The 22,053-nt window shown below is 35.0% G+C and overlaps 1 protein-coding gene across 3 annotated transcripts in view; it reads right to left on the bottom strand.

Moving 5' to 3' along the window:
* Window positions 1–3,560: 3,560 nt before the first annotated feature.
* Window positions 3,561–22,053, bottom strand: part of PCDH15 (protocadherin-related 15) — a 1,066,306-nt gene continuing 1,047,813 nt past the window's right edge. For 2 of the 3 annotated variants that reach the window (XM_006831105.1, XM_006831106.1), the window contains 2 exons: window positions 7,025–7,133; window positions 3,561–4,112 (listed from right to left, as the gene is read on the bottom strand). In XM_006831105.1, coding sequence (XP_006831168.1) covers window positions 3,561–4,112; window positions 7,025–7,133 — 661 coding nt within the window. Of the gene's footprint in view, window positions 4,113–5,373; window positions 6,223–7,024; window positions 7,134–22,053 lie in introns of those variants that run through there. The other variant, XM_006831104.1, reaches the window with a different exon arrangement.

The raw sequence follows: 22,053 nt of genomic DNA, 5'->3' as shown, positions 1-22,053 counted from the left end.
CATCACCCTGACTGCTGTGTGATGCAGGCACCAATAGGCATCTGCCCTGAGAATTGATTATTAGCACTCTGTCTAGTTTACTAATTAGTTGAAGTGGGATGTAAGTTCCACTGAAGGTATAAAGTGCAGGTGATGAGGAGAGCATAAGGAAAAGCTAGATTCATGAAATGAGGGAAAAAAATGTACTCAATTCTTTTCCTGGCTCTAGTGTAGTGGATTATGAGCTGGTTTGCTAACTGGAAAGGTCCGTAGTTTGATTCTATTAGTTTCTCTGCAAGAACAAGAATGAGACTTTCTGCTCCCATTAAGATTTATAGCCTTTGAAATCCTATAGAGGGTCACTGTGAGTTGGAACCAATCCATGGCATATAACCACCATATTGAATAAAAGGTTATTAACAATATTTTAATAGAAGCTACCGTATTCCATTTGGAAGAACCAGTAGAATAAACAATGTGTTTTTACATCCCTTTTAATAGTTTGGTCTAATGATATCAATGACATATCACATATAAAATTCAAGGCATTTTTTTTTTCTTTCTGTATTTTAAAAAGATGTTTGTAGCCAACCTATAGTTGTAATTCTATGACAACTCTCAGAGTGTGCAATTCATGAAAAAGACAAGTCTAGAGGAAAGAGAAGTTCAGCATATGTGATTTGAAGGTCATTAAATCACAACTATCTAATGTTATCTTCGTCATATTTTCTCATTCTTCCTCTCCTTGTTCTTCATACCCCAAATAACCTTTTTTTCAGATCGGCAGTTTTAGTAATAGTATAATCATACCCGTCTGTTCTCATCTGAATTATGCAAGATCTGGTGTTTCTTCTACCAGGTTGAAAGCTGGTTCTGATTAAGAGCTAAAGAAATCCCTATACCTATCTAGAAATAATTACCACCAATATCTTTATAAAAATCACATAGAAACATCATTGATACGAAGTATTCTTATGATTAAACATACTTGGGTATCTTCCCTGGGTTCTACAAGTTTAATCCTGAGTCAGGGTTTTACAGAATAATGGGTCTTATAAAATAACTGTTGAGTCAGATTCATTTAGTTACTTAATTTTTTGCTACAATGTATACTGTCCCAAATAAACTGACCAAATAATGGTATTTGGTTGTTCTGTCTAAATGCTGCTTATCTCTATAATATGAACTTAGGAAATGATTAACTTTATGAATTTTTTAACTGAACCAATCAACTGGGAATTGGTAAAATTTGTTTGCTATATATATGTAATGTTTTTCATAGTTTCTTACAAAAATTGAACATAACATACAGTGGCATCTCAGATATCATGGCATTAGTCTTCTACTAACATCAAATTTCTAGAACAGTACTCAGATCCCAATGAAAAGCAAAGGAAGCTTCAGAGAATGACACAGTTTTTGCCTAAATCTACATACCTGATCCCAATGCAATCATAATACATTTTCAGTAATAACAAACAAAAGAAGCAAACTAGTAATACACACTCTCACACCTTGAGGAATTCAGTGATAGATTTTACAGTGCTATAGTAACCAAATAAGGCAAATATCCCAGCCTGAAGTTGAAGATAAAATTAAGGAAATGCAGAGAGAATAAGATGGGGTATTAGCTGAAATGGCCCTAGTCTTCAAGAAAATAGTTTTTCGGTGCTCTCTGAGTACTAGCAAAATATAGCATGCTTAATCTAACTTCTATGCAAAATATTTCATACTTGAAAGAATTATTCTAGTGTTTGAAAAGGAAATAGTCTTGAGTATGAGGAAAGTTCAATGGCATATATCATTGCTTCTCAAAACGTAATATGCATAGGAATCACCTGGGAATCTTGTGAAAATGTGTATTTTCATTTAGAATGTCTAGGGGAGGGGACAAAATAGTTTATTTCCAAAAAGCTCCCAGTTGGTGTTGAAGATATTTTTAGCAAGGATATAGGATGCATTAATTTCTAATAATGACAGGTAATGAGATGCAACTTTATGTGACCTCACATTTGTTAAAGTTTGAAATAAAAACATATAAAAGTATAAATTAGGAAGTTTGTGCATTACAATTTCATTCACTTGGAATTAAGGAAATAGTATAACAAAATATTTTAAAAATGTAAGAGAACCATGAACAATAGCAGTGCATTTATTTAGTCTTTCTACCATATAATAAGCATGCATGGGGGAATTGACTGAAATCTGAACTTGGTCAATACTGTGCAGAATCTGAGGTGAGTTAGCTATATCATACTAAGTAATATTCTGTAGGCTTTCAACTCTTCTTACACTACAGTGTTTTCATTTGTTTTATGTCTGGTGAATTTTAAAACACAAGGCAAAGTTTTTTTTTTTTTTTTTTTTTTTAACATTTTGTGTTTTAAAAGATACTTCGTTTTAGTTTCTATTGATGGTGAAACACTGTGCTTTTCTCAATGATGAAAAATCAAGACTATATCCTTTCATTTAAAAAGTGCCTAGGCAGTCATTTTTGGGCTCTGTACTTCATACACATAAATGTTATGTGCATTGAAATAGTTTATAAATAAGCTGAAGTTGGGAGACGTTAAATACATTTGAAATTAGACTTTTAGCCTTTTCAGGCATTTTAAATATTATTTAGCTTTTGACCATGCCAAATCCTTTTTGTTGAGTTTAAAAAATACTTATTTATGCCCTATGACAGTAATCTGAGGTTTTTCATCCACATTGAAACTGTGTTTCTAGGTTTCTTATTGTCTCTTGAACCCTTTCCTACTTCTCTTTCACTGAAAATGAGACTTTTGTGATACTCTAAATAATATGTAATTTTGGTGGTTAAGCTGAATCACAAATAGGATATATAGACAGAGTGTGGATTGTGGGCAGTGCACCACAGAAAGTTGTAGATGAAATAGATAAATGATACATGATTTCAAGTGTTTCTCCAAAAGTCAAAATATACATGTGTAAAAACTGTAAAACATTTTACATTGGACAATAAGGAAAATGGGTTCTTCATTCAAAATCATTTACAGAAGTATCGCACATTTATGATTACATTAATAAACTTTGCAATTCTATCATTTAAAATATCAGGTTGGTATACATTCAGCAACTGTATAAACCTGTTACCTGTAAAAATCTTTCCCAAATTTTCCAATATAAATTTTTTCCCAATGGCTTATGAAAAATAAAACTGCATATACCATAAAAAGTATTGTGAAACTACAGATGAAACATAGTCTATATAAATCAATAAAATATAAATGATGATTTACTCAATTATTTGTTTATTAACATGGATGAAAAAAAACAAAAAAACAAAAAAAAAACTCTCAGTATTCAACAAAACTGTTAAGGATTTAAATGATATGTTATTTAGTGAATTGAGGATCCATCCAAAATGATTTTCTGAGAAGAAAAATTAATTGATAAAAATGTAAGTGCAAATTTGTCTCTTTTTAAACTTTAAAGCATATTGTTCAGTTTTAGCTTGTGCGCATGATGTAAATCCCATACATTGTTTGCTCAGTGACAATAAAAAGCACAGTTTATTACAAACTTAAGTAAAAATGAAAATAATTTTTAAAAATTGGTCACAGTTTAGTCATTGGTATATGGAGGTTGTTCCAAGGGCCCATCCAAAGCTCCTCCTCATCTGTCTGCAAATGATCAGTATGGAATTCCAAAGAGTCCTTGATGTTCTTATTGTCAACCACAGATTTCTCTTCAGCTGTGCTTTTGGGCCTGTTCCCCAGTGGCTTCACTGCTGTACTGTCAATCCCAGCAGGACAAGGGGCAAAGGTAACAAGAGATGGCCTTGTGTTCAATTTCTCAGTAGAAAATGGCCCTTTTGATAATGTGTTCAGGGGAATATTCTCCTCATGTGTCACTGCCAACTTGTCAAGTTTCTTAAAGTGCCTCCCCAGTCGGACAGGGGAAGTTCCTTTTAAATTATCGGTGAGACAGGCACGACGGGTTCTCACTACGGAACCATTCTGTGCAATATATATATTGCCATTAATATTACTGTGGATATTAGGATTGTGAAATCGGCTTCTCTGACATTCAGGAGCACTGTCTTCTCCTGTTGAGCTGCTTTCATATTCTCGATCAACAACCAACTTGATCATTCTTTGTCTTGCCCACTGTCAAAAAACACAGCATGTGAGTCATTACCAAGTGGTTTAAATAGGCAAAGATTGCATTGCATGTAGAATCTAAACCACCACCATTCAAAAAACTATCAGAAGTAAAATAATTAAAAATTCAAGAGACTTTGAGGGAAATTAACAGTCTAGTGATATTTTTCACCAATTTTTCATTGGCTCTAGAGATTATAACTTTTGGAAAAAGTGTTGCTGGATTTATGAAGTAGACATTTCAGGAAAGTGTAATTTTTTTTTGTAATGCTTCACTAAAGATCAGATCTGTTTGATAATTGCTGTACAACTTTGGAATGTTACAGTGACAGGAATTTTCAACATTAATATTATCTGTTATAATAATGCTTCTATTCCCAATATATTAAAGATAGCCATTCACTTGAAGTACCTTGGTTGTCAAGGTTATGTATGTGTATGGTAGCTTCAAGTTGATCTACAACAATGGAATATAATTGTGCTAAATTTTCCTTTGTAGGTAACTGAAACAAATGAATATTTAATTTTTTTAAATAATCCATATTAGAGATTTGCAAGGAGCAAAAGGCAAACAAATAGTCAAAAGAGGACTGGAGTTTTGGGACATGTGAAGTATAATCATTCGTATTTTTTTAAAAAACCAAAGTAAAAGCCATGCTTTGCAGATTTTAAATATGTACTTCAAAGCTAATGTATAATATAATTAGTACAATTAATTGTTTTTCTGAATGCACTTTAACACATATCAAGAACAGAAAGCAAGTGGTAATAACTTAGTGTAAACTGTCAGATATAAATGTAGTTGAAGAAGCTCTTGACATTTTTAATAATGCGTTACCTAGTTGAAATGTACATATATGCAAAGGAAGATATTTAGAGATCTCAATTGTTGTTGTTGTCATATTTATTTTATAAAGATAATATTCAAAATATCTGATATGTTTATCATCTATTCTAATAGGCAAGTCATCACTGACATTCTTAGTAGCTTTTCAACAGAAATTTCACTAGAAACCATGAAGTATTAACTGATTGTGTTATGACTTACTAATTAAGCAAGTAATCAGTTTTACCCTCAGTTTCTAATATTCAAATCTATTTGAATTGCATATATTATTCACTTTTCTGGCATGCTTCTGATCTTTAGTCAGATCACAATCATGAACAATTTCCTCCCTTTCAAATGTTATTTCAAAGAACACACAGAGAGAGGCACTGCAAAGGAGAGCACTCATCACAGCAAAAGTCCCACCTACTATGTTCTCTTTTAAAGTGCTGTGTTGTAACCTTCGGAGTTGGCACCTGAAGTCGTCTTTTGGGTGGCATTCCTGCTTGTGTCATATTCTGGCACCCGGATGCCCCAAGGACCTCCAGATTGACTCTCACTACTACTGCTACTTGATTCTGATTCCCCCTCACTTGCCGCATCTCCTTCCATAGAAGCTGATTCGACGCTGTCCTCCTCAGTGACACCTTGAGCTTCAAGGTCTGGCGCTTCTTCCATTGGAGCCAGCTCAGTTTCCTCACCACCTTCGGGGGGTTTTCCTTCTCGTCCCTTAGGTTCTTCCTGTTCTTCAGGTGGCTCCTCTTTTCTACGTTTGATTTCTTTGACTTCCTTTCCAGCAGGCCGTCTTCTTGCCAGCACGATATTTTTTCTTGCCTTTTCTCCTTCTGACTCTGTGGATTCTGATTCTTCTGATTCAGGGGTAGAACTCTCCTCCATCTCAGAGGGAGTCTCTGATTCAGATTCTTCTTCTGTGGTCTCAGACTCACTGAACTCTGATTCTGTTTCACTGTATTCGGTATAGTCTGAGGATTCTTCTTCAGATTCTACAGTACTTTCTGTAGCTTCATCTTGGTCCAGAGTTAGTTTCAAATAATCTTTATCTTCTTCCTCAAGAGGCCTCTGCCACTCTTCACCCTCAAGGTCAGTGATGCCTCTTTTGTCAGCTAGCTCTCTAACTTTATTAAATATCATTGGGAATATTCGGGCTCGTTTCCATGTCGTGTATGTTGGCTCAGCTGCTGGTGGTTTTTCAATAGTTACAACTACTTCTTCCTCCTCACTAGGTTCTATCACTTGAACTTTTGGTGTTTTTATTTTCTTTGGCTTTTCCTGAAAATTATGAAAATGCAATTGAAGTTTCAGCTTTAGGGTCATTATAATGTGATTTTGTCACGCATGAATTAAGCAAAAAGTATCTGAATGTTGATAGCTTCATGTCCGCTAAACATATCTGGCCTCAGATAACAATCATAGAATTGTCTTGTATTTATCCCCACTGTGTAGAGACAGAGGGTGATGAAGAAAAAGTCAATTCATTCATGCTGACTTCTATATCATAATGCAAAAATCGGATTTTTGTTCAATTTTTACTTATTCAAAATTTATTTTTTGTATCTTAGATCAAAAGGTTAAAAATCAATTTAAAATCATTTGAGAAATATTTTATATAAACAGCTGAAGCAAAAATTGAGTAGTATCTTAATTTTAAAAAGGTTAACACTACCATGAGATTCATTACACTCTTCAAAGTACAAAATTTTGGTTAAGTCATGATAAACATAAATTACATAAATCCTTAAAAATATTATGACAATATTTTATTTTTCTTTGCTAACTTAAAGATGGACACTATGCTTAAAACTCTTATTTATGCTAGTCAGTATAGGGGGAAAAGTAACCACTCTATGGCACAATGCTTTATAGATATTTGATTATAATGTTAGCATCATAAAGCAGCAATTAGAAATTAGAAATTGAACTTGCATAATAATTAATTTCCTTCCATATACAAGGCAACACCATGGTCATTAGTAAATTTGTATGGAAAATGAGTGCTAAGTGAATTAGGTTTCTGAAAATAGTATGTTGTACAGTCTGTTTGTCAAAGAGGGCAAAAAATTAAAGTGATTACCTCTTCTTCTTCATATTCCTCTTCAGCTTCACCAACCACCTCACCATATTCCTCTTGCCCAGGTGGTGGTATCAAACGACGGCGACTTCCATATTGAGGCATTTCGTACCTGTAATAGAAACTTAAAACTTTAAGCATTTTTTTCATATGTTCTGTGTAGAATCTACCTTGAAAGATCTGTTTCTTCTTTATCTTCATCATTCAATCAACAGCTCTTTAGGCAGCACCTACTATGTGTAAGATTCCTTGTTGACAAGTTACAAAACTAAAGGGTAATGACTACTACCTTCCGACCAGTGTTTTTGTTATAATGGTACGCTGGAATAACAATAAAGAAAGTTGAACTATTTCAGATAAAAGTTTGGGAAAACCAGGACAAGGAGCCAGAGTTATTGTTTCATAATTACATTTTCTATTCTATCTTTTTAAATCTGTTAACACTTACACAGAGGGAAATGATTTTGGAATACTTGCCTACTGAACTCTAAAGTGTTTTTGCTTTTTAATTGCTGCTGGCAACAACTTGAAGATGACCTGTTAGATATAATACTAAACATTTTATAAGGAAGGCATGGTGAATTCAGGAATTGAGCAAATATGTCTGACTTCTATTTCTCTTGTAAACATTTTTTAATATCTTAAATCATTTTTAGAGACTCAATTAGTATTGATGTAGAGCACCAATATGGAAATATTGCTAATAATGTTTCAATGAAACTGATGAAATCACAATTACAAAACTGGTGTTAGTAATAATGATTATTTAGTACCTCCCTACTAGCTTCACATGCACAAAATACAATGAAAATACTGGATAAAAATCTAAAGATGTACCCATGCTCATAACTGTAATAATCTTGTCCATATTCCTGGCCAGGATCAATTCCAGACTCCATGGATAACTCCTATTGTTCAAAAGAGAAACTGCATTTGAAAACAAATTCTTAGCACATTTCAGTTCAAAGTTAGATCCCCACACATAGAACTCGATGATTCACAAAACACTCCTGCCAAAATAATTTTAATTGTAAATGTTAAGCATATTTGAATATAATTTTTACTGTAATTATTTTATGTAAAATAAGGTTATGCTATTAGAACTGAGACACAAAAATCATCAAAACCTCCAGTTTTCCTAACGACCAGTTAAAGAATCTATTAACAATGACAGATGAGCAAGGAATCTTGTAGCAATGACAGATAAGCATTTTTTACTTATTCTCGCATAACTTTTAAAGTAACAATGTTGTTGTTGTTAAGTGCTGTCGAGTCGATTCCGACCCATAGTGACCCTGTACAGGGTTTCCGAGGCTGTAAATCTTTATGGGAGCAGACTGCCTCATCTTTCTGCCACGGAACCGCTTGTAGTTTCGAACTGACGACCTTGAGGTTCGAAGCCCGATTCGTAACCACTATGCTACCGATCTCCTTAAAGTAACAATAGACAGTTAATATTTAACTGTAGGAAAACTTTTATTTTTAATAGAGCTTAGCCATGGGAAGAACTTTGACATGTGTCTTCAGCATTGTTTCATTTTCCTGCTAATAATGTGCCAGTGTTCTTTCTATCCATCACTTGCAATTCTAATTAAAAGATTTTGTAACATTCATTCGTTTAGACATTCATAAGAATTTAAGCTAATGTATATTACCACCTAAGGATGTTTACATTTTAAGCATACTGCTAATTCTGAATTGAAAGCTTTTTTTTTTTTTTTTTTCTTAATAAAAGGAATTCGTATGGGCAAAGATCTTTCAATGTTAGTTCTAAATTCAAGACAAAAGTGATTTTTATAAATTTCTACTCTTATTTAAAAAATGTGTTTCTTGCGATATATGCATGATTATAGTTTCAGTAACTATTAAATGAAATCCAAGGAAATTTGCAACGGATGTCAAGAGGGAAAGGAATACATATAGGAAGGAGTCCATAGGAAAATGGTTTCTACTTATTTCCAAGATTGCATATTATTGATAAGAATTGCTTCTGCTGATCCAGGCATAACAATGAATCAGGAAAAAAAAAATATGCTGACTTCTGAAGATATAAATGCATTATAAATAGTATAGAAGTTAACAGCCTAAATGAGAGAATTGGGCAATGGCCATCAGTTTTGCACAGTTTGGTCAATATCATGTAACCTGAAATTTTGGCTTCTCTTGAAAAACAAAGACAAAACACCATAGTCTTACTTTTTTTAAATTAATCTACTTGGAGATACTAATCTTTTACAGCAAGTCACAAAGTATCAGATACTGGAAAGTTTTACTTTGTTGTTGTTAAATTCCCCATAGTGACCCTGTATTGGGTCTGGTAAGTAAGTGTCTGGTAAGCTTGAACCGGCAACCTTGCAGTTCCAACTGACTTTGCAGTCCCGTGCATTAGCTTACAGTGGCACACCACAACTTCGTTTTACTTAGAGATCTGTAATAGCTGACATAGCTACTCCAATCTCTTCTACTATAAACTTAACTTCAACAAAACTCCAATAATTTACATTTCTTCCCTGGCTTTTTTAGTCACTGAAGTTGGCAGCCACTGTATTACACTAATTTACTATTTAATGACTTTACAGTAACAGATACTCTATGATCAAGTTATAATGGAATCCAATTGATGTTTGAAGTGGTTTGCTTAACCCTTAAAGTGGCAAAAAATAAAAAAGAGGAAGACTATTAATACCCCGTGTTTGAAGGGATATGGAGATCCTGGGAATTCACATTCTTCTTACAATTATGCAAAAACCTTTTTGAAAATATTCATCTCTAATACAAAATAAAACATATGCTTATCCTCTTTTACAACAAATCAATTCATTGGTTGTTGTTCTGAGCCATTGTATTGGTACTGACTTTGTGACCCTGTGTACAACAGCACCAAACACTGCCTGACTCTGAGCCAGCACAATTGTTACTACACTTGAAGCCATGCTGTTGTCACTGTATCATTCCATCTCAGGCCTTCCTCTTTCATTTTATGAAGCATAATGCTTTTCTCCAAAGACTGGTCCCTCCTTATGTATTATGTATGAGAGATGAAGCCTGGATTCTAAGAAGCCTTCTGACTTTACTTCTTCCAACTGTTTGATTTGTTCTTTGGGCAGTCCATTGTACATTTAATATTCTCCGCTAACACCATAACTCAAATTCATCAATTTTCATATGTTGTTCTTGTTAAGTGCCGTCGAGTTGGTATCACCTCATAGTGAATCTGAACAGGGTTTCCAAGGAGCAGCTCGTGAGCTTGCACTGCCAACTTTGTGATTCAAACCAACCTTGCAGTCCAGCACATTAATCCACAGCGCCACATCAGGACTTCTGATTCTACGGTCTTCCTTATTCACTGTCCAGCTTTCACTTGCATATGAGGTTTTTGAAAATACCATGGCATATGTGAGGTGCACCTCAGTTCTCAAGCTGACATCTTTGCTCTTCAACACTTTAGAGAGACCTTGTATAGCAGAATTGCCCAATGCAATACGTCATTTGATGTCTTGATTGCTGCTTCCATGAGTGTTAGTTGGTGTAAGCAAAATACAATCTTAGACAACTTCAATTCTTTTTAAATTTATCTTAATGTTATTTATTGGTTCACTGGGGAGGATTTTTGTTTTCTTTACATTTTTAGCAAGCAAGCTTGTATCTCAGGTTGTACTGCAGGCTGTTAATGAGTCTTCCTCGAACCTAATGCCACATTCTTATTCATATAATCCAGATCTTCTAATTATTTGCTTAGCAAACTAAGTATGGTGAAAGAATGCAACCTGGTTCACACCTTTCCTAATTTTAAACATTTCAGTGTTCATTTGTTGTGTTTGAACTGCCTCTTGGTGTCTATACAGGTTCCTCATAAGCATATTAAGCTTTCCAGAATACTCATTCAGTGCAATATTGTCCATAGCTTGCCATGATCCACACAATAGAAAGCTTTCGCATAGTCAATAGAGCACATCTGACATCAGCAATTAAAGCCCTTATTTCATATGCTCATCTGATTGTGGCTTGAACCTCTGAAATTTCCCTAGCTATGCACTGTTGTTGCCATTTTTGCATTATCTTTCAAAAACTTCTATTTGCATGTGTTATTAATAATGTCCAATGATATCTACATTCCATTGGAATGGGTACAAGTATGGATTTCTAATTATCAGTTGGCCAGGTAGCTGTCTTACAAGTTTCTTGGCATAGATGAGTGAGTGCCTCCAGTACTGCAGTAGTTTGCTGAAAAGGTTTCAATTTGTTTCCCATGAATTCCTGGAGCTTTTATCTTTGCCAATGCCTTCGTTGTACCTTGGACTTCTTTCCGAATCACTTGCTTTTGATCATATGCTACCTCTTGAAATGACTGAACATCAACCACCATTTTTGGCAAATGGCTGTTTATTCTGTTTTTGTGTGTGTGTGTGTGTGTTTTTTAAACTACATTTATTGTGAATTAAATGCTACTTTACATGGCACAACATTGGTTTTGTACTCAACCAATCGTATTTTGTGCCATTGCAATATTTACATGCACCTTCATGCACCATTGGGTTGCAGTATTTGTCTCTTCATGTTTTTGTTTATGATATGTACAAAAACATTCAGGACTATATAATCATTTAAACAACCAGACAGCATATACTGCATGCTTGCTTCCTGGCCGTCAGCACATAACCTGTCTCTTTTCATGAGTTTAGAATTCTCAACTGCTCTATCTCTCTATGTCATGTTCTAGAACCCCTTTTAGGCATTCAGTCAGTTATAGGCTAAAGATGGACTTTAATCTTTCCATAATCATATTTCCTGATATTTCTTTCTATTCTATTTGTCTATTTTTAGTATATTGCAGGCAAGGGAAATCAGTGTCCACAAGACAGCAAAACACCTTAACATTGTTTCCCTTCTTTTACCATTCAGATAATGCTTCGTTCCCTGTATCACAGAACCCTGTTGCCAATGTTGAGTAGACATCACTATTTACCTCTGTCCCATTTAGCCCATGCAAACCTAAGTATTCCTTTATCTTCCTTGTTCTTCCACCCCTCCTTTTCTTGTATCTTGCCTTGCATATTGCCCTCTGCAAGACACAAGCTATGGTGTAACTACCCCTTAACCTGTGCCTTACTGTCCCCTCCCTACCACCCTTGGTAACTATCAAATAATGTTTCTTAAAGTATGGAAATCTTTACTTAAGCTTTTACAATAATGGTCTTACACAGTACTTGTCCTTTTGTGACTAATTCCACTCCGCATAATGTTCCCAATGTTCATCCCTGTTAGGTGTTTTGAAGCTTCATGGTTGTTCAAGATAGCATAGCATTCTACTGTGTGTATGTACCAAAATTTACCCATTTTTCCATTGATGGGAACTTAGGCTGTCTCTAGCTTTTTGTTAGAAGAATTGCTGGATCATAAAGTATGTCTACTTATAACTTTCTGAGGAAGTGCCCTACTATTTTCAAGAGTGGTTGAACCACATTACAGTCCTACCAGAAATGTTGGAGTGCACCAGTCTCTGCCTAATCTTTGCCAGCATTTATTGTCCTCTGCTTTTTACAACTTTGCTGTTATCGCTTGTGTGAGAATTTTTATTGCTGTTTTGATTTGCATCTCTATAATGGCTAATGATGGTGAACATTTCTTGATAATACCTATGGTCTTATTCAGTGCAATGGCTCCTCAGGAAGTCCCCTTCACTGGGCACATTGTGGCCCCAATTTAGGTATTCCAATCAGTAATAGGTAGAAGATGGATTTACAAGTGTTCTATGGTGATGTTTCTGGCTATTTCTTTCTCTCCCCGTCAAGGGTCTATTTTACAGAAGAGTAGGCAAGGGAAACCAAGATTCATAAGTCAGCCAAGCATCTTAACATTATTAACGTTATTTCCCATCTTTTACCCATTCAAACTATGCCTCAGTCTCTGTATCTCAGAGCCTTGTTGTTTCAGGGTTGTGCATACATCATTATTTACCTGTGTCCTTCTTAACCCATGCAAACCTGTTTAACTGTTCTCCAATCTTCCTTGTTCTTCCATTCCCCTCCCCCTTCTTGTGTATTGTCCCCCTCCCCAGCACTCAAACTATCCTGTGTCTATTGCCTACCCTGTGCTCCACCTTCCCCTCCTTCCCCTCACTCGACCCCCTTCATCCAGGTAACCATCAAAGAATCCCTCCTCCCCTTTTTAGTATGGGTTCTTTTTCTTAGTCTTTTACAGTAGTGATCCTATGCAGTATTTCTCCTTTTGACTGACTAATTTCACTAAACATAATGTCCTCAAGGTTCATCCATGTTATGTGGTAGCTTACAGCTTCTTTGTTGTTCTTCATGGCAACATAATATTCCATCGCATATGTACCAGTTTGTTTATCCATGCTTCAGTTGATGGGCACTTAGGCTGTCTCCATCTTTTTGCTGTCTCCATCTTTTTGCTATCATAAATAGTGCTACTATGAACATTTGTGTGCACCTGTCTACTTGTGTTATGGGTCATATTTCTTGTGGGTAAATATCAAGTAGAGGAATTGTTGGATCATAATGTATTTCTATTTCTAAACTTCTGAGCAAGGGCCATATTGCTTTCCAGAGAGGGTGGACTATTTTGCAATCCCACCAGGAATGCAGGAGTGTCCCAGTCTCTCGACATCCTTGCTAGTATTTATTATCCTCTACTTTTTTATCTTTGCGTTATTGCTGGTGTGACATGATATCTCATAGTTGTTTTGATTTGCATGCGAGGGCTAAAATGGCTAAAGATTGTGAACAGTTCATGTTTGTTGGCTGCTGAAATATCTGCCTTGGTGCAATGTCTGTTCATATCCAGTGCCCATTTTTTAATTGGACCATTTGTCTTTTTCTTGTAGGTGTGTTGTAATTTCATGAAATGTCTTTGCAAAGAAATTTTCCCATTCTGTGGGATCCTTTTTTACTCTTTTTTCTGAACTCTTTTGATGTACATGCTTCTATATTTAGTATGTCCCAATCACCTATTTTGCCATGTTTGACAGTCTGTGCCCTGTATTAGAACCCTTAAATATGTCCTTTTTTTTTTTTTTAAATCCCATTAATCTTCATTAGAAGCTCTGGTAGTGTAATGGTTACAAATTGGGCTGCTAACCTCAAGGTTGGCAGTTCAAAACTATCACCTGTTCCATAGGATAAAAATAAGGCTTTCTGCTCCCGTCAAGATTTACAGCCTCGGAAATCCTGTGCAGGGTCACTATGAGTCAGAAGTGACTCCACTCCATGGTACTTAACAATGACCTTTATAGTTTTGGGAGCTACCTTTAGGTTTGTAAGCCATGTTGTTTGCTTTTGTGTATGCTGTGAGTTAAGTCTTTTTTTATTTTTTTTTTAATATCAATTTCCAATTTTGCTATCATCTGTTGTCCATCTCCTCCCTGTTCTCCCTGTTCATTGTACTTTCGCCCTTTGTCAAATATCAGTTGGCTGTATGTGGATGGGTTAATTTCTGGATTCTCCATTCTGTTCCATGGATTTATGTATCTCTCATTGTACTAGTACCAGACAGTTTTGACCACTGTAGCCCTATTGGGGACTCTCCTTTCCATGTAAAGTTTGTAATCGGTTTTGCCATCTCTTTAAAGAATGTTGTTGGAATCTGGATTGAGATCGCATTAGATCTGTAGATAGTTTTGTCATTGGCATTTTCACAATGTTAAGTCTTCCTATCCAGGAGCATGGCATATTCTTCCATTTTTATTTAAGTCTCTTTTTGTTTCTTGTAGTGTAGTTCATCTTTTGGATGGCTATTATAAATGGTATCTCGGATGGCTATTATAAATGGTATTGCTTTCCTAAGTTCTTTTTAGTGCTGTCTTTATTAGTATAGTATAGAGGAATCCGACTTTTTTTTTTTTTTTTTTTTTTTATCCTGATCTTGTACTCTGCCACTTTGATAAACCTTCCAATCAGTTCCAGTATTTTTTTGTGCTTTTTTTAGTTCGGAGTGTTTGGCATTCTCTATGTATAGGATCATTTTGTTAAGTGTCATCGAGTCGATTCTGACCCGTAGTGACCCTGTATAGGGTTTTCAAGGAGCAGCTGGTGAACTTGAACCACTGACCTTGCAGTTCAATCAAGTTTGCTGTGTGATGCATAGCGTCACACCAGGACTCCGAGCCCGTAATCATCTGCAAATTGTCTTAATTTTCCTCTCTGCAAATTGTCTTAATTTTCCTCTCTTGTCTTATAACACAACTAACACAATAATGAATAGTAGCGGTTATAAAAGGCATCTGTGTTTGGTTCTTGTTTGCAAAAGGAAAGATTTCAGTTTCTCTCCATTTGAAATTGATGTTGGTTATTGGCTGTGTATTGTTAATTAATTATATGAAGAATTTCCCTTCAATTCCTCCTTTAAGTGTGTTTTTTGTTTTTATCAAGAATGGATGTTGGATTTTGTCAAATGCCTTGTCTGTATCAATAGATTTATTGTGTGGTTCTTGCCCTTTTTTTAAATCCTTTTTCTTTTTCTGGCAGGCGACAAGGATTGTTTTTCTAATATTGAACCATCCTTGCATGCCTGATAGGAATCTTACTTGGTTGTTATGTATTATTTTTTTGATAAGTTGAATTCTGTTCATGAGGGAAATCAATCTATAATTTCTGTTTTTACTGATATCCTTTCTTGATTGTAGCATGTGGATTATGCTTGCTTATTTAGGGAGTTTTGCATCCTTTTCTATATTCTGGAATATTTTGAATAGAACTGGTGAAAGCTCTTCTCTGAAAATTTGGCAACATTTTCCAGTGAAGCCATCTTCGGGTTTTATAGGTCTGTTTAAGTTTTCTACCTCCCTCTGTGTCCGTTTAGGTTGGACAGGTTTTTTTAAAAAATGTATCCATCTCCACCTGATTGTTAAATTTGTTAGAGTATAACTCTTCATTATCCTTTTTATTTTCATTGGTTTTGCTGTGTCATTAGCGGTGATTTCTTATGCATGTTATCTGTGTCTTCTCCAGCTTTAGTTTTAGGTTTGCCAGCGCTTTGTCAATTTTGTTAATTGTATTCATTCTGAGAGAACCAGCCTCTTGCCTCGCTGAATCTTTTGTTAGTTTTTTGTTTTCTTTCTTGTTTCTGTTTTAATTGTTGAACATGTTGTGTTAATGTGTTGATTTTGGTTCTTTTTCTTTTTGGATGTGTGTGTTGGTTTTTACTGTGTCCCACGGTTTTGGTAGGTGGTGTTTTCATTCTCATTTGATTCTAGGATCACCTTTTATGCATTTTACTACCCAATAGCCTTTAAACAGGGTGTTACTCATTTGACTTTATTTCCTTGGTCTTTTTGTTGTTGATTTTCTAATTTTATTGCACTGTGGTCTGAGATGAGATGATGCTTTGTTTTTTGATGGAGGCTTGTTGTGTGGTCTTACACATGGTCTATTCTGGAGAATGTACCATGTGCACTGAATGGTTTGTTCAGTTCCTTTGTGTCTTTGTTGAGTTTTTCTGGTTGTTTTGTTTTTCAAAAGTGGTATATTAAAAGTTCGCAGTATTTATAGATTTGTCTGTTACTAAGCGCCACCGAGTCAGTTCCCACACATAGAGACCTATTTAGGGACTGTTATTGGGGGCAAAGATATTTATTGTTATGTACCCTTGTTCAGTTGAGCATTTAATCATTAGATAATTTCCAGGACCATATTTTGAACCTGTTTAATCTGGAAATCTGTGTTATTACTAGTGGAGGGCTGCAGAGCCTTTCTCTCTCTAATCTGCCATCAATGCCTCTTCCAATGCCTTCTCCCATTTTCTTTTGATGCTTTCTTCATCGTTCAGTATTTTGCCAGAGAATCCTTCAACACACCAAGTTGAGTTTTGAAATTTTTCTTCAGTTCCCTCAGTTTGAGAAATGCTGAGTGTGTTCTTCCTTTTGGTTTTCCAACTCGAGATATTTGCACATTTCGTTAGAATATTTGACATTGTCTTTTCACATGTTCTTTGAAATTTTTCATTCAACTCTTTTACATCCTCTTTTCTTCCATTTCTTCTTGCATCTTTATAGTGGAGAGCATGCTTCAGAGTGTCTCTGACATCCATTTCAGTTTTCCTTCTTTCTGGTCTTAATGATTTTTTTCTTTCTTCCTGTATGATGTTCTTGATGTTGTCCCACCACTATTCTGGTCATAGATCATTAGTGTGTACTGTATGAAATCTGTTCATGAGATGATATTTTGGCTCTGATGAACTTGTTTAGTTTTCTTCAGCTTCAGTCAAAAAGTGCATGTGACCCACTGAAGGGTCTATTCTATCGTCGTTTCCCACAGATGTAGGTGTCTGGATATGATCCTATCAGAGACACACTGTTCTTTAGATTATTATAAGAAATGGACACTAGTCAATTTCAGCTCACTAATGCCTAGAATATCAACACTTGTGTTCAGTTTTGACAATGTTCCATTTTCCCAGATACATGCTTCGCACATTCCATATTCAGATTACTAAGGGATATTTACAGCTGTTTCCTGTCATTTTGAGTTGTGAATCATCACAAGTGAAAGTCCTTCACAGTCATCCATTTTGAGAAGGCAGCTGTATTCTGAGTGCCATCTAACCTGAGGGGCTCATTTTCTAACACTATACCTGACAATATTCAGCTGCTGTTAATAAGGTTTTCAAGGGCTAAATATTCAAAGTTAGTTATGTCTCTCCTTCTTCTTAGTCTGTCTTAGTCTGGAATCTCAAATGAAACCTGCCCACCATGGTGTTTAAAATACTGGTGGGATCGTTTCCTGCATCACAGCAATACTCAAACTACCACATTATGGTAAACTGTGTTAGAACACTAGTGGATTCAACTCATTTACCTGTGAAAATTACTACATTTGCACACCAAAGCACACATCATTTAAAAGCTGTAGTCATTGTAAGTTTCCATGAGATAAGTTACAACGTAGAAGAATCTCCCAAACATAATGGTGATCAACATATATTTATCAGATCTAAAAGCTGTAGCCAGTGCAAAAGCCCATGTTAAATTATTACTTCACAAAATAATGTAGCAGACTCTCCCAAACATAATAAAGATGAGCAAAAGTAGACAAAATGATGTGTACGTGTTACAAGTAACATAAACGGTTAGGGGAAGGGAAGATTAAATCTGGGAAGTGACAAAAAAGGGCTGCCTGAAAGCTACTGATGTTTGTATGTTATTAAGTGTGGTTGAGTTGACTGTTGCTGCCCTGTATAGGGTTTCTGAAGAGAGGCTGGTGGGTTTGAACCATCAACCATGCAATTCAAACCGACCTTATTATATAGTCCAGTGCTGTAATGTGTGCACTTTGTAAAAAGTCAGTTAGCTGCAAAGTACAATTTATACAATGCTATGTCTGTAGACTTTATTTTAATAACAACAAATTTATTACTGGATGTGAGAATGAAGAAACCAAGAAAAAACTAAGAAATAGAGCATAGTTATAGTCCAATTTATTCAAACTAATAAAATAATCTAATATAAGAAAAAAGATTGAGGTTGACTTTTAATCAATTGTAATAATAAAGAAAGTAATAAAATAAAATATCCAAGGAAATATTTACAAAAATATATTGTTGCATATTAGTGGATTTCAGATTTTTCACAGAACCATTTTGTCCTGCATTTGTTGTTAAGTGCTGTTGAGTCAGTTCCAACTCACAGTAACCCTGTGTAGGCTTTCTGAGGACTAGCTGGTGGGTTTGAACTGCTGACCTTGTTGTCCAGAGTTGATCCTATAGCACCATACCAGGAGCCCGACCTGCATTTTACTTTATCTAAAAGAATAATAAGACACAGCTTTTGCTGGGCATCAAATGACCTTTAAAAATATAGACGTAACGAAATGTAGTGCTTAGTGGGTTAGAAAGAAATGGCAGCTCTGAAGACTCACTCTTAGAGGCTGGTATACTACCCCTGACTGATGTACAGAGGATCTTCCCTTCAAAAAGAAAAAAGAGGCAAAACATTAAGATTCTTGAGTCTGCCTGAATAGACAGTGGAGTGATGATCCTCTTTGCTGTTTGACTCAGTTTTTGTTGGCATCTTTTTATTCTATTAGAGATGTCTGGATTTAGAACATCATGCAGAGTAGCCTCTTCAAAAGCGATTCAATGTCTAGAGAAAACCCCTTCTGTTGTATTTAAACACACATTTGCGGATTACTCAGAAGGCAGAGAATTAACTCTGAAATATAAACATACATACTAATGAAACAAAAATAATAGAAGTAAGTATCTTCCTCATATCTTGAAACTGAGCTGTTGATAAGGTTTCACAGGAACAAACAGCTGGTAGGTTTGAGCCACTAATACTGACATTAAAAGTCTAGTGCTTACACTCCAGAGCCACACTCAGGAGCAGGTGTATCTTGACTATGGCCATTCATCCAGTAACTAGCATTTAATTTTAATTCACAGTTCCCTAGGAAGTCTCTATGGGAATTTTCAAAATGAACTTGAACTATATACAAATCTAGCAAAGTTGGAATTTTGTTCTTAGAAAGGAGAATGTAAATTTGTGAAGGAAATAGATACTTAAAAACTATTTTCCTTAGCGGTCTAACATTAACAAAAAGTATCATTAAGCTTAACTTTTTATTGTAGATTTTAGTATCTGGCCAGACTTCATCTGTCATACTTCGAATATTATATATGGTAAGGTGGAAGGTCAGAGAAAGAGGAAAGGAAAGCCCCCAGTGACAGCAACAATGGGCTCCAACTTACCAAAGATTGTGTGGTGGGCCTAGGACCGGGCAGTGGTTCGTTCTGTTATGCAGAGGGTCGCTGTGAGTCGGCACCAAATTGATGGTGCCTAACAACAACCACCTTGACTCCTGAATTGTCAGAGTGAATTCTGCCCCACACTGTTGTGTGTCCTATTTAATACTGATTAGCATTGCAGCCAAAGATCAGACATTTAAAAATAAACATGAGTCCAAAGAAAGTATTTCAAATCACATTAAATGAGTAAAGTTTACTTAACATAACCCAGTACCTAACTTTTTGTTACTTTTACTGTTCTTTCTTCAAAATTTCCCTTATTTAATTGTGGTTCAAGGCTGCATCAGAGAAATCTAGGAGCCACCTATTCTGCCTACATGTGAAGTTGACCATAAGGCACATCAAGTATAGACAGTGTTGTTAAAAAAAGAAAGACAAGTGATACCTCTGGTTTAAGAAGGGAAGGCCTCAGCAGTTGTTGTTGCTGTCAAAGGAAATTAAAATAGAACAAGGTTTAGAAAATCATTTAGGTGGAAAACATAAGATACATTATAACTGGGAAGAGATAAAAACAAGAAGAAGAAAAAAAGGCAACAGTTTATACTAATTTGGGTAGTTATTTATATAGTTAGTTCTGTTTTAGCTTTATGAGTTGTTAACATCAAATTTCATTACCATAGTAAGTAGGAATCTACAAAGTAAGTAGGAATCTACAAAGATTTTAATTGGTTTTAAATTTGATAGTCACATGAGTCATTACTGCTTATAAAAAGACTGTGCGTTATTTAATTTTTTGTTTTGCTTTTAATTCAGTATATTATTTTACCTTTTTCTTTTTATCTCCAATCATCCACTAAATGTGTAATTCCCAGAATCATTGGGAAACAAGGTTAAACAAGGTTTAACAAAGAATATGCTCACCATTGTGTTTAAGACATGCTGCCTGTTTTTTCTTCTTCTTAACAAACTGTGGTTGGTTTCATTTAAGCATTCAGTGAGTTTTCAGAAATACTTCTGTAATTAGGGGAACTTTCCTTCCTGAGACATTTTAGGAATTGAATTGATTTCTGCCCTCCTTTTCACCCACTCTTTATGTTAAGGAAATACAGTCTCTTTTGTTCTGTGTCATGATAAATTTTCAAGTAGATTAATTTTAGGGGAAATAGTTATGCAACAATTTTAAAGTAAGCATTCATAAGATGATTAAACAGGTTCTGGGGCAAATTCCACAGTCCATAGAATCACTATTCATTCCACTGACCTATTGTAGTTTTTCCTAACAACTAGTTAACCTTAGAGGCTTTCAACTTGATTTGAAATAATGTAGGGCTCCTGTAGTCTAATCTATTACCCAATTAGGTTGTATATACTACAAAACCGTGCCAACTTCAGTGACTGCACTGACAGTACCACTTACCCTGTGTCTAGCCAAATTCTATTGGCCAGAATGCCCAGGATATTCTATGAAGATTAAGAATCAGATTAATACAATATATAGCCACAGTTTTTTAATAGTCTGATTGTTACTATTCCATGATTAGGTTTATATTTTAGAGAAATCAAACAAGGAGAATGTCATGATATTAAGGATAATACAACTTAAAAAGAAAGATGCCCTATTTTTAAAATAATGCAAATTAATTCTGTCTAGAGCAAAAATATTTTCCTACTAAGCTTGCTCTATGGTAACACTACGAAGCCCTTACCTCTGATGTATAATATCTCCTGCAAGGCAGAAATGAAGAAATCAATATTATTAAAGTTCTTGGTATTTTAGATTTTTAAAAAATGATAAGGACTTTTTAAAAAACATACGAACACCAAAGCATACATTATCTATTTGATCTCAGTCATATACAAAAATACATATTAACTGTTTTAAAGAATTGAGATGAAATCTTCTACCAAGTTGCTGTCCTAATTTGGATACCAATATGATATTTGGGAAATTATGTGATTTGTAGAAATAATTTATAGGTACAGGTATAGGTACAGGGTAAAGTATCTCCATAACCAGAATAGAATCTTCCAAATATCTGAAAAATTATTCCCTTTGTGTCATGTTGGTTCTAAACATGATGGATGTGAAATTTTTAGACATGCAGTAAAAGTATTTTCAGCAGTAGGTAAATGTAATTGAGAGGATAAATCAGAATATTTCCAATACCCAAAGACCAACAAAAAATATCTGTATCTTAAGTGGCTAAGTAAGGCAGGTTGAATGAAAGTTTTGAAAATAAAGATGAATATGGCTGGTGGATTTGAACTTCCAGCTAGCAGTCCAGTGCATATCCTACAGCATCACATCAGGACTGCAAAAGTATTATAAA

The sequence above is a fragment of the Chrysochloris asiatica genome, unplaced genomic scaffold, assembly GCF_000296735.1.
Source record: "Chrysochloris asiatica unplaced genomic scaffold, ChrAsi1.0 scaffold00003, whole genome shotgun sequence".
NCBI lineage: Eukaryota > Metazoa > Chordata > Mammalia > Afrosoricida > Chrysochloridae > Chrysochloris > Chrysochloris asiatica.
Note: the sequence above shows the minus strand (reverse complement) of the source record. Positions and strands in the feature narration are given on the sequence as shown.